This window comes from Dipodomys merriami, unplaced genomic scaffold (assembly GCF_024711535.1).
Source record: "Dipodomys merriami isolate MVZ:Mamm:240054 unplaced genomic scaffold, mDipMer1.0.p SCAF_22, whole genome shotgun sequence".
NCBI lineage: Eukaryota > Metazoa > Chordata > Mammalia > Rodentia > Heteromyidae > Dipodomys > Dipodomys merriami.
Window position 1 is genome coordinate 14,304,877 of NW_027203604.1, and position 12,670 is coordinate 14,317,546.

The window sequence follows — 12,670 nt, forward strand, 5'->3', positions numbered from 1 at the left end:
GGGAGGTACTCCCCAGCTGTGGTCCCTGCCCTACAGTGACGGGTACTAAAGGTACTGGCGCCTGGGGGTGTTTTGCGTAAAGACGGGGCTATCCTGGGCTTCCCTGAGAGACAGGGTAGCTGCTGTGTCTTCTGCCCCGAAAGAGGCCATGGGGTAGCCCAGCCCCCCCACTTTGCCTCCTGCTGCCACCCCAGCCGCCACCACACAGACGGGCCGCTCCAGAGCCACACTTTATTCCAGGACGTGACACAGGGCAGCAGGACCCCCGACCTCAGCCTCCTCCCAGGTCCCCCTGGGCTACCCACCGGTGCGCCCCTACCCTGTCCAGCCCGCCAGGACCTGCCCTGCAGGGTCCCATGAAAGGGAAGCCCGGCCCAGGAAGGAGGTCAGGTAAGAAATAAATACAGGTGGCTCTCACTACTGGCCTGCCAGCAGCAAGCGGGGGGGGGGGGGGGGGGGGAGGGGGGTGTAGGGAGGGGAGGGAGGCTGCAGGGTCACCCCCGCCTGTGGTGTCCTCTTTGGGGGCTCTGGCCATTGTCCCCAAAGGATTTAATGACCACAGGGCCAGGGCAGAGGGCACCAGGAAGGGCTGAGCACCAAGCTGGGCACACAGATGCCCACAGCAGAGGAAGTGGCCACACCAGCCTCCCAGAACAGAGCAGCCTAGGCCCCGTGCACAGCGCCTGATGGCACCTGGCGATCCCTGGCCAGGCCTTCCCTCAGGTGTTTTGGGAGCACGGAGGACCATGGGGCCATGAGGACCTGGGAATTCATTGTTCTGGAACCTGTCCCAGCAGTCCTGGCTGGTTAGGCAGAAGATGACCGAGTCTATTTTCCAGCCCCTGACCCATGACTGACATACAGTAGGTGCTCAATAAATACTTGGGGAGGGGGGGGGTGTTAGAGACATGCGGCAGGCCCCAAGGTGAGACCCTGGCCCGCAGCCACCGCTGTCCGCAGCCCAGCACGTGGTCCTGTCCTGAGGCCCAGGAGTCCCTTCAGGCTGGACTGAGGGCCTGGAGAGTTCAGGGAGCTGCCCCTGAGCTGTGGGAGCAGGGAGGGAGGGGTGCAGGGCGGCTGGGCATGAGCAGCAGCGTGAGGGGGTGGGGTCAGGCCAGGCCAAGGGCTGGGTCTGCCTGGGAAAGGTTCCAGAGCATCACGTCCCAGTGGCTGAGGCCCGACTCCACTTGGCCATGCCCAGACTGCCTGGAGGAGCGAGGCTGGAGGCCGGAGGCCAGAAGGCAGGAAGGCTGTTCTCCCCTGTGGTCCGGAGCTGCCTTGTCAGCCGCGTCACTGTGAGTCCAGTGTCCTCGGGCCTCAGCTGTCTCGTGCTAGGGTTTATGCTTGAAGTGGGCTTCCACTAGAAACAGGAAGGAGTGTCCATTCTGGTCCAGCTGGCTGTGAGGCCCACCCTCCCCCAAGAGGCTGTCCCAAGGGCGCGGCCTGCACAGGGCCTGGCCTGGGTGGGTGCCTGACCCTTCCCAAGCTCACCTGCATACTCCTGGGGCAGCATGGGCCGGTCCACCACCTTCTGGAAGGCCTCCACCCACTCCCTCTGGTCTGACTCAGTCTCACAGGTGAACAGGAACTTGCGATCCGGTGTGACAATGGTGATGCCGTGTGGCCAGTGGTGGCCCTGCGTGGATGGCGGGAGCCCCTCCAGCACCGTGTAGCCGCTCTCCTTGCTGCCGATGAAGACCTCCCCGCGGGCGAAGGCGTCCTGCACGACAGGCGTGCTGCAGCGGGCAGTGGGCGTGCCCTCCCCTCCCCTGCCACCCGGCCCACCCACCCCTGCGGGAAGAGGCCAGTCTTTGCTTAGAAGTGGCTGAGACCAGAAGCTTCCAAGCCTCCGTGGCCCCCAAGAAAGGTGGGGCCTGCCAGACCCTCTTACCAAGGGGTCTTTGAAGTACATGAGCCTCCGGTCATCCATGGTGAACCAGCGCTTCCGAAAGCCTTCCGTTTGCTGTAGGCCGGGGGGCAAGGGGGGTTGGGGGGCAGTGACCATCTGACTCTGGCCAGATCGCCACAGCTCAGTCCCACAAGGGCATCACCTCACCATCTCTTGATCATGTCTTTCTTGGCCCCACTGGGCCTGCTCTGCCCACCAGCCCACTGCAAGAGGCTGCGTCTGAGCCACCATGAGGGTAGGGACTTGGAGTGGGCCTGGCCCCCATCCCAGCCCCAGGCAGCAAGGACTGCAGGGGTGGGCTCCCCGATGACCCCGAGCTCAGGATGGCACAAAGGCCCAGGCCATCCAGAATGAGATGAGGCCCAGTGGCTCACTGCCACACGTGGGAAGGGGTGAGCCCCCAGCCTGAGGTCAGCAACCCCACCCCAGCCCTCCCCGGGCAACAGGTTACAAGAAAGGAAGCTAAGCTGGGGCAGGCCAGAAAGCTCGCCCATGTGCACACACACACCCATGTGCACACACACGCCCATGTGCACACACACCCACCTTGGGCCCTGTTTTCTCCATGTAGCCTTCCTTCAGGTAGTTCCGGGACAGCTTGGGCACCAGCTGGGCAGAACAGCAGAGTCGGGCCTAGGCCCCGCCCTCAAGACCCTCCGCCCTCCTGGCCCCGCCCACCTGGCCCCGCCCTCAGGTTGGGCCCCACACCCCCAGGTATGGTAGGGGTGCTGTAGTCCTGCCAGACCTCGGGCTCAGGCCTGCCAGCTGCAATCTTTTCTGGGTCCCTACATGACTCTGGTCAGTCCCTGCCCACCACAGCAGCCTCCTCCCGTGGCCCCACCTGGCCCCACTCACATCAGCATCGCTGGCCCCTGGGAAGGCCACCTGTAAGTAGTGGAAGCGGGCGGCCCGCAGCGCGTTGAACCAATCCACGATCTCCTGGAAACCGAGGCTCGATGAGCAGAGTCGGGAGGGGCAGCCTGGGCGGTCCCTGCCCCGCCCCCCAGGACCAGCTGCTGGGTGGAGGCCAGAAGTGGCCAGGTACCCAGGGCAGGGATGGCAGGTGGGGGTGACACGCAGGGCCTGGGGCTGGAACTGGGGGTCTGGGCGCTGTCTCTGAGCTCTCTCACTCAAGCCTGGCACTCTACCACTTGAGTCGCAGCGCCACTTCTGACTTTTTGGCGGCTAACTGACGATGAGTCTCACAGCCTTTTCTGCTGAGACTGACTTTGAACCCTGGTCCTCAGATCTCAGCCTCCTGAGTAGCTAGGATGACAGGCGCGAGCCACCGGTGCCCGGCTTAGCTTCTCTCGTCCTAGGGGATCCCTGTGCTCGTATTTATGGGGGCTTGACATCCAGGCCTCCTCAGCCAGCCCTCCTAACCAGCTCCCTGCCTGGAGCCCATGGCTACTGCTCTCGAGGGACCAGGGGCTCCCCACCCATCTGCTTGCCACTGCCCCCCCAAAGCCTTTCCATGTGGGGGGTCTGAGCAGCCCTGTGTGCCACCCTGCCCGCCTCAGCCCCAGCCTCAGGCTCCGCCTCCTCGCCCAGCACGGCCCCCTCTACCCACTTCCCGCCACGCTGTCCATCTGTCCTCCAGGCACGGCGCGTGCTGACCCTCCAGCGCCTCTGCTCTGGGCCTGGGCCTCAGTGCTGGCACTCCCCTGACTACAGGCCGCCCCCTGCCCTGCTCTGCATTTCCCCCACTGGGACTCCGGCCACCACACCAGCCCTCTGGGGGGTTGAGCTGCCCTCACGAAGCACCACAGATCTGGTCTGTCCTGCCCACTGCCTCCTCCCCCCCCCCCCGCTTGGCATCACAACATCCCCAAGCTCATGTGGGGCCTGGCACCCTCCCCCACTGCCCTGTGTCTTGACAGGACTCCCTTGCCTGACTCCCTGGCCTTGTTCTGCTTCCCAAACACATTCCACCTGCCCCAGGATCTTTGCACATCCCCCAAGGCCCTAGCTCTGCCTCCCTGACTCTTATCAAAGTGGAGGGCCTAGCTCTTCCCAGGTCCATGTCAACAAGACCCCAATGCAGAGCAGAGCCTTGGAGAGTGGGGACAGGGGTAACAGGACAGCAGTGCCCCTCACTGGCAGCAAACCCCAGCTTGCAGACACCCCTCTCAGGGCATGGGTAAACCAGGACCCATTAATGTGACCAGAGGGTTTTAGGGTTGGGGGGGTAGGGTCAGTACTGGGGTTTGAACTCAGGGCTTGATGCTTGCCAGGCACCGCAGCTATTTTCAAGGTAGGGCCTTGGCCTGAACTGCTGTCTTCCAGAGCCGCTGGGGATGGCAGGTAGGACCCACCACACACAACCTCTGTGCTCCCTCCTCAGCTCGGACAACAGGCATGCACCACCACACCCAGACGCTGGTTGAGATGGCGTCTCACGAAGTCCTTTCTGCCTGGCTGGCCTCAAACAGCGATCCTCCACTCTCTACCTCCCAAGTGGCTAGGATGACAGTCCTGGTCTCTGAGGGATGTGCAGGGAACCGGGGCTGATGAGTGAACCCACAAGTGGGCAGGAGATCCCACGGCAGAGGGGTGGGCCGAGCTTCACGGTGCGCCACACTGCCCCCATGGCAGGCCTGCCCTCTCCAGGAGGGAGAGAGGAGCCACAGCGTGCACCAGCCACACGGAGTGCCGTCCCTCACTGCAGCGCTGAGGCAGGTGCGTCTACTGGGCAGGCTGCTGGAGAGGTCACAGGATGAAAGCAAGTCTGCCAGAAGGAACGGGCACCTTCCCAGTGCACAGAGGCCTCAGAGGTGAGCATGAATGAGCAGGGGCTGGGCCAGAGGTGAGCATGAATGAGCAGGGGGTGGGCCAGGGGTGGGCATGAATGAGCAGGGGGTGGGCCAGGTGTGGTGTGGCAGTGGAATGCTCACAGCAGGCCCTGAATCCTGCCTCCAGTGAACAGGTGCATGTGCGTGCATGCATGTGCACGCGCACACACACACACACACACACACAATATTGTACATCTTGAAACAGATTCCTTGCTTGGAATGCTCCAAGAAGGACCTCTGCGAAATTAGAAGCCCAAGAGCAGGCTGGGAAGGTGGCTCAGTGGTAGAGCGCTTGCCTAGCATGAATGAAGCCCTAGGTTCCATTCTTCAGTACCACATACATAGAAAAAGCCAGAAGTGGCGCTGTGGCTCAAGTGGTAGAGCATTAGCCTTGAGCACAGAGAGGCTCAGGGACAGAGCCCAGGTCCTGAGTTCAAGCCCCAGGATTAGAGAAAGAGAGAGAGAAAGTGAGGAGGGGAAGGAGGGAGGGAGGGAAGGAAAGGAACGGAAAGGAAAGGAAGAAACCCAAGAGCAGAAGACAGATCTTCAGCCAGGCACTGGTGGCTCATGCCTGTAATCCCAGCCATTCAAGAAGCTGAGATCTGTGGTTCAAAGCCAGCTGCGCAGTAAACGCCCTGAGACTTCTCTCCAGTGAACCACCAAAAAACGAAGTGGCGCTGCTCCATCTGGCAGGGCCTATGGACCCGGGGGCCAGCTGGGCCTACCACCACCCCTGCACCTCTGGGTGGGATCAACTTGGTGTGTGGGGCAGGCACCCAGCTGCAGGCTGAGTACAGGCCGACCTCCACACACACTCCCCCGCCACACACACACCCCTACCTTCCCATCCTCATGGTAAATGAATATGTTCCGCGTGCTGTTGTCCTTCAGGTAGGTGACCTGCAGGCCGTGGGGGTGGCCGATCTTGGCTGGCTGGAAGGTGGCATTCAAGTGCTCAATCTTCATGATGGCCTTTGGTTCCTTGGCCTATGAAGCAAGGTCCCACGTGAGCGGCATGCGGGGCTGGGGGCTGCTGCCTGCACCTGAGGGCTCTGGAGGCTGGCGGCACACACACCTGCTGTGCTGTGTAGCCTTGGACAAGTGACCTAACCTCTCTGAGCTTCCACATCCCGGCTGAGATCTGAGGTTTAAGGTTCAAAGCCAGCCCGGGCAGGAAGGTCCCTGAGACTCTTATCTTCAATTAGACACCAGAAAACCAGAAGTAGAGCTGTGGCTCGTGTGGTAGAATGCCAGTCTTAAGCAAAAAAGCTCAGGAACAGCACCCAGGCCCTGACTTCAAGTACTGACATTAAAAAAAAAAAGATAAAATCCAGAGGAACTGTGGCCAAGCTGAAGGGCAGGAAGTGCCAGCACTTCCCAGGTCCCATTACAGGCCAGAGGCGGCCATGTTCCCCCTGGGGTGTCGTCAGGGGTACCCCTCCAGCGTGTCCCCGCCAGGTGGTGTCTTCATCGGCCCTGAGTCAGGGCCAGCGGGGCGGGACACCCCGGCCCTGGGACCCTCACGTGGGAAGCACAGACCCCGCTCAGGCGTCACCCCCGCTCTGGGCGCTTACATCGTTCTTGTTGAAGTACTTCAGGGCCCCCTCTCGCTCCGTCAGCACAAACTTCCGGCTTAAAAACTGCCCGTTGTCCCGGCCACGCTTCCAGAGAAAGCCCTCGCGGTACCCTGGGGGGGGGGGGAGAGCACAGGTCACCTGAGCCCCGCCACGGGGGGGCATGGAGGTGGGTCCCATCCCCAGAGACCACCACCCTGGGCAGAGGTGTTCAGTGCTACCTGGCCCAGAACCCACGGATCAGAGGGCTCACATCGCTCTGCCCAAGGCTCAGCACGGCCCTGTGCACACAGCCGCAGGGGCCCTGCGGAGCTGAGGGACCTCGGGGTGGGTGATGACAGGGGCAGCGGGGGACCCCAGGCCACGGACAGGAGAGGGGGGACCATGCGGAGACACAAGACCCACGGCGCCTGGCCAAGCAACACCTGAGCCCCCAGACTGGGCAGCGTGGAGCCTGGGGCCCGCCCCGCCCTCGCCTGGCCTCACATCTGGGGGCTCGCTGTGGTGCACTGACCCCAGAACTCAGCCGATGTGCATTCTGAGTCTCTGCAGCTCCAATGCAACCCCGAGTCCCTCCCCCCACCCCCGTCATAGCCTTGCCCATCCCCCACCCTTCTGCCTGTTTGGACTTCTTTTATATGTTCCAGCCCTGGGACTTGAACTCAAGGCCTGGCTGCTGTCCCTGAGCTTTCTCACTCATGTTGGCACGCTACCACTTGAACTGCAGCTCCACTTACGACTTTTTGCCCGTTAACTGGAGCTAAGAGTCTACCTAGGCTGGCTTTTGACCCTTACAGCTCAGCATCTTGAGTAGTTAGGGTTACAGGTGTGCACTATGGTGCCCGTCTTTGGACTTTATAGAATCACACGGTGGGTCCTAGCTGGGGGGAGGGGGGATTTGGAAACACAGCTGTTGGAGGAGCATCGCGCAGGATCCACAGGTCGGGCCAGCTCAGGTCTCACACACTGCTGCCCAGCCCGAACCCCAAGCCCCCCCAGAGGCACGGCAACCCCAGGTGGCCAGAGACAAAACAGCCACCTGGCACCGCTGGGGCCCATCCGTCAGCCTGTCTTGGGCCTGCAGGGCCAGCCTATTCCCTCCTCAATAAAGCCTATAGATGATGTACTGTGTCCCCAACATGGCAGGAATGGGGCTCCACAAGTCCCGTGCCCTCAGCTCATGCATGGGATGACTGGCTGATCAAGCATCGAGGCTGGCAAGTCTATTTGGTTCCCACTTTCGGGATCACCACCCAGCTTTCCAGGCTGGGCACTGGAACAGGCGAGTGTAGATACCTACAAGTGCCAGGGGCAGGGCAGTGGGCTAGCGAGCAGCCATATCCCAGCCTGGCAATGACCCTCCCTCCAATCACAGTGCCCCAGGAGTCCCTTACAGACATGACTTCATTTATGCCCAGGCCAAAAGAAAACCACAGATGGGTGGCAATGGCTCACGCCTGTAATCCTAGCTACTCAGGAGGCTGAGATCTGAGGATCGCAGTTTGAAGCCGGCCCAGGCAGGAAAGGCCAGGAGACTCATCTCCAATTAACCACCAGAAAACCAGAAGTGGCGCTGTGGCTCAAAGAACCAGAGCGCCAGCTTTGAACTAAAGAGCTCATGGACAGTGCTCAGGCCCTGAGTCCAAGCCCCAAGAACAACCAACAACAAAAAAAGAAAAGAAAAAACATATCCTGAAAAACAGGGGCGGGGCCTGGGAGGCCGAGCTGGGCAGGGCTGGACCAGCAGGTGCCCAGAGGCGGAAAAGCAGCTTCCACCCTGCAGTTCCAACTATGTCCGGCAGGTGGCGGCAGAGACCCAAGAGCCAGGCTGCTTGGGCGTGGCTGCCTCCCTGCAACTCCCAGTGGGTGTCAGGACTCTGCCCGGGTCGGTGGCTCTGGGTGCTCCCAGCCAGATACAAGTCCTGGGCACAGGGCACAGGGCATAGGGCACAGAAAGGTGTCAGTGCCCTGTCTGGATTCTCAGGCAGCAAGACGCCACGAAGCCTAATTTGAGGCACATGACAAGCGATATTTTGGGATGGGGACAGGATTCCTAGCCAGGGCGGGCACCTCTCTGAAAGCCTCCATTTCCCCTGTGGTGACATAGGAAGGGGGAGGCCACCTGTCACCACCGCCTAAGACTCAGCCAGCAGCACAGCCTGTGGGGCCGCAGGCTGCAGGACCCGTTCCCACACGCCGGACTCTGCATTGATTAGGCACCTCTGGTACGCAAGGCCCAGGAACACGGGCTGAGGAGCTGGGGTGGGACTTCCTCTTCCGGAGGTTGAAAAACAATCCTTAGGAAAATGAAGACTATGCACTGGGAGCACTCTGTGTCCTTCAGGACCGAGGCTGGCCTAGAATCACAGCAAGCTGAACACAGAGGCGCAGGTCCCCACACGAGCAGGGACACAGCGGTCGCTCTGCAACACACGTTGGTGGATATTTCAGGTTGTTTTTGGTGACACTGGGGTTTGAACTCAGGACAGGTACTCACTCCATCACTTGCGCCAAACCCCAGACCTTTTCATTTGCTTTTCAGCCAGGGGCTCAGGTGCTCTTGCCTGGGCTGGACTTGAACATGTGATCCTCCTGCCTTTGCCTCCTAAATGCTGGGATTACAAGCATGCACAGCTCATCCGGCTGTCGCAGGCTGTGTGAGACCACACAGAGACCAAAAGAGACGGAGACAGAGACAGATAAGAAGACAGAGATAGACCAAGACAGAGAGAGTGTACTGGGGATTCAACTCAAGAGCCTTAAGTTGACACTTAAGTTTTGTTTGTTTTTGTTTTGGGCTCTAGGCAAGGCTGGAGCTCTACCACTTGAGCCACAGCGCCACTTTTGCTCCTTAACTGAAGATAAGAGGCTCATGCACATTCCCACCCCAGCTGACTCTGAACCTTGATCCTCAGATCTCAGCCCCCTAAGTAGTTAGGATTACAGGTGTGAGCCTCCAGTGTCAGTCTTACTGTTGGTTTCTTACCACGTTAAACTCATACTCTCCGCGACCAGAGAGGCATGGGGCTCTAGAAGGGACCCCACTCGCATGAGAGGTGCACACGAAGGCTTCTGGCCACATCATCGTAACCACAGACTGCAAACAATTCCATCACCCTCCGCTAAAGAGCAGGTAACAAATCATGCCACCCTTTGCCAGGAAGACCACTCTGCCCTCTGCAGACGGCTGGGGGTCCGGCATAGGCCGCAAGTCTCCCAGGCAAGCTGACAGAGAGAAGTCAGATTCCCAGTGCACACAGCAGAATCTTCAAGTGATGTGTTTCTACATTTGTCATAGCTCTGTACTCAAAATAGGACATGCAAAGTTTATGCAAATTATGCAGCATGTACATAAATTGTAGGGTTTTTTTTTTTTTAAATCAGGGCAGGTAACTCCTCGGCCGCCTCTAAGGAGGAGGCTTGGCCTGGTGTGGGCGAGTTGGGAGTTCTGCGCTCAGGGTCACTGTAAGCCCTTCAGAGTAAAAGGTGGGCCCCACCTGCCCCTCGCCTCTCCCTGGGGTGTTGACCCATGGAGGGGTGCTGTTCCTGCCCCTCCTAAGTGATCGCAAGTGGCAGCCTGGGAGGACCAGCCACAGTGAAGCTGCCCAGGGCTCTGCTGCCTCCGCCCTCTGCCTAGGCCACCCAGGCTCTGTCTGCCAGTCCCTGCGGGGTGGTCACCAGGCTCAGGACCAGCTCCCGTGTGAGCAGGGGCCCAGGGGCCCTGCCGCCTGCCCGCTGGGTCTCACAGCAATAGAGAGGCCAGCAGGGAGAGAGGCAAAGTGAAGTCAGGGAGCCCCTCCTCAGAGGGGCCCTCCTCCCTCCAGTCCTCGTTCCTGCCCATTCCCAGGCCACCCTGGGAACAGCTCCCACCTCTCCTCTCACACAGCCTGAAAGTGAGGCTGGGGTCCTGTTCCCGCAAAGCCCCGGCCTTGGGAGGCAGCCTGCCAGCCCCCCCACTTCCCACCAAGCCCCATCCTCTCCCCATAAACCCTACCCTTCCCAGGCCACGCCCACTCAGTACCACCCACCTCCAAAGCCCCACAAACTCCTAGAGCTCTGCACCAACCATGTGATTGTCTCCAGTGCTGGACCCCATGTTGACCCCTCCCCATTGGTAGGAAAACTAAGGAGGGGACAGGGCTTGGCCACTCAAGGAGCCCAGCCCCGCCCCTCCCACACTGCCCCGTGGCATCCAGAACAAAGGTCAGGAGAGGCAGCAGCCCCTGGATGTCCCTGCCTGGCACAACCAGGCACCCCAAGAGGGCCCTGTCCCTGGGAGGAAAGGCGGGGACAGGACCCTCTCTGGAGGGACCCTGGTGCCAAGCCTTGGGTCCCCGGACAACAGGGACCATTGTCTGGACCCCCATGAAAGGCAGCTATTGAGCACTGACTGGGGGCGGGCTGGGCCTGGGGGCGGAGTCTGGGCTGGGGTTACAGGGTCAACCCCACAGCAAGGTCACGGGGGGGGGGGGGGGGGGGAGAAAGCAGGTGCAAGGATGCACCCACGGTACCCCATATCCCCAAGTCTGGGGGAGGGGGCTCAGGCACTTCCTGCCAACCTGTGACATGGGCAGGGGTGAGCCCTATGGCGGGGCGGGAAATGGGCAGGGTCCCCACACGCTCCACTCCTGTCCCAGGACATCAAGATGCGGCAGGGCTGCTCGCTGCCCCTTAGGGACTCACGTGGCACCCAGGACGAGAGGTGCAGGCGTCTGGATCCTTAGGCCCACAGTGAGGTCCAAGTCTCCCAGAGATCTGCCTGCCTCCAGCGGCCGCTTCCTCAACCCCCCCCCCCCAGAAGTCTGGGCCAGGAAGGTGCTGGAGGGGGCAGCCGGCCTGGGTGTGGGGTCCTGTTCCCAGCAGCTTCTTGCAGAGGGCAGAGTAGCAATGTGGTGGGAACTCCCAATCAGGGCTCCCAGCACCTGCCTGATCCTCAGCCAAGGGCTTTCCCCCACCCCTGGCTGTGCTGGTCCCCAGAAACTAGTACAAACCCGGTGTGGTGGATGACAGCCCCGAGCCTGGGTCTCTGCTCCCCCCGCCCCCCAGGGGAAGCAGACACCACAGGATGTCTCCTCATCCTGCCTTGCTCAGGTGTTTTGGTTGTGACGGCACTGCGGCTGGCACCCAGGGCCACACACATGCTGGGCAAGGGATCTGCCATTATGTTACACCGAGATGGGCTGGCTTCACACTCAAAGACGTCCCCCTCCCACTCCTGACCAGCTGGGATTACAGGTGTGCGCAGCCACACCCATCGTACTATGCACTCGCATGGACACGTGGAGCTTCGCTTCACTCTGGTTACAGCCTCACCAAACTTGCCCCTACGTTTTCCTGCCAGGCTGTCAGGAACCCCTGGGGCCTGGTGCCCATGTCTGTACTAGGCCACCACCATGGCTGGGACAGATGAAGCTCTGAGCAGGTGACTGGGTCCAGGCGTGCCAGCCATGGCGGAGGGCTGTGCACCTGGCCCTGCGTGGCAGGCGTGGCCACCCTGTGGCCTTGTCTCTCATCCCGGGACCCTGCAGCCCTGGGAGGGGACCTGCAGTTCCGGATTCAGCTCGGGCAGGCCTGAGGCATGGTGCCGCATAGCCCAAGCCTCACCTCCTTCTCTGCAGGCGGTGGGGTCTTTCCCAAGCCCCGGATTTCCCCTTTCTCCGCCCAGGACTTCTGCATTTCTGACTTCTCAGGGACAGGAGGGGGTGGGGCGTGCCACGCTTGTGAGAAAGTGGTGTGGAAGGTGGCGGGAAGTTCCAGGAATCCCCTGGGCATTTGTCTGTCTGTCTGTCTGTCCTCTGCGCGTGGGGGGAAGGGTGTGAGTTGTCACGCTGCCTGGGAGGACTGGCAGCAGAGCGGGCATCTCAGGGACCAGGCCCCCTGGGGTGCCCTGTGGTCTCCCTGACACCCGCCCACCAGGCCCTACTTAGCCTTGAGGTGCTGGGTAGGAGGGGGCTGCAGGAGGCTGGAGGCCCAGGACCCCACTGCTGGCCAGGGTAGGCGGAGAAAGGCAGGAGGGGGCACACAGGCCTGGCCTCGAACCCCTGGCTGGATGTGAGGCCCTACTGCCTCGGCAGTGGCGGGTGGCCGTGTGCTGAGCTGGGGCCTGCAAGCAGCCGGGGCCAGCCCTGCTGAAGCAACACAGGTCCTGTGCTCCCCTCTGACGCCATCATGTCCCCGCTGGACCCAGGACCTCACTTCCAGGAGCACACAATCCACACCTAACTCCTTACGTTTTCTCCCCCCCCCCCCACCCCCAGGACCAGGTTTTGAACTCAGATGCTCATGCTCATTTGCTCAACTTGGCTTGGTTGGCTGGCACTCTGCCATGTGAGCCACTCCAGCCTCACTTGTTTTGGTGGCTGTTTTGAAGAAGAGTCTCCCAGACTTTTCTG

General features: G+C 61.2%; 1 protein-coding gene across 1 annotated transcript in view; it reads right to left on the reverse strand.

Moving 5' to 3' along the window:
* Positions 1-226: 226 nt before the first annotated feature.
* The window catches only part of Adap1 (ArfGAP with dual PH domains 1), a 33,585-nt gene continuing 21,141 nt past the window's right edge, over positions 227-12,670 (reverse strand). The window contains exons 5-11 of the mRNA XM_070033386.1: positions 6,279-6,391; positions 5,545-5,691; positions 2,765-2,848; positions 2,456-2,518; positions 1,892-1,963; positions 1,492-1,720; positions 227-1,360 (exon numbers count right to left, since the gene is read on the reverse strand). Coding sequence (XP_069889487.1) covers positions 1,332-1,360; positions 1,492-1,720; positions 1,892-1,963; positions 2,456-2,518; positions 2,765-2,848; positions 5,545-5,691; positions 6,279-6,391 — 737 coding nt within the window. The 3' untranslated portion in view covers positions 227-1,331. The remainder of the gene's footprint in view (positions 1,361-1,491; positions 1,721-1,891; positions 1,964-2,455; positions 2,519-2,764; positions 2,849-5,544; positions 5,692-6,278; positions 6,392-12,670) is intronic.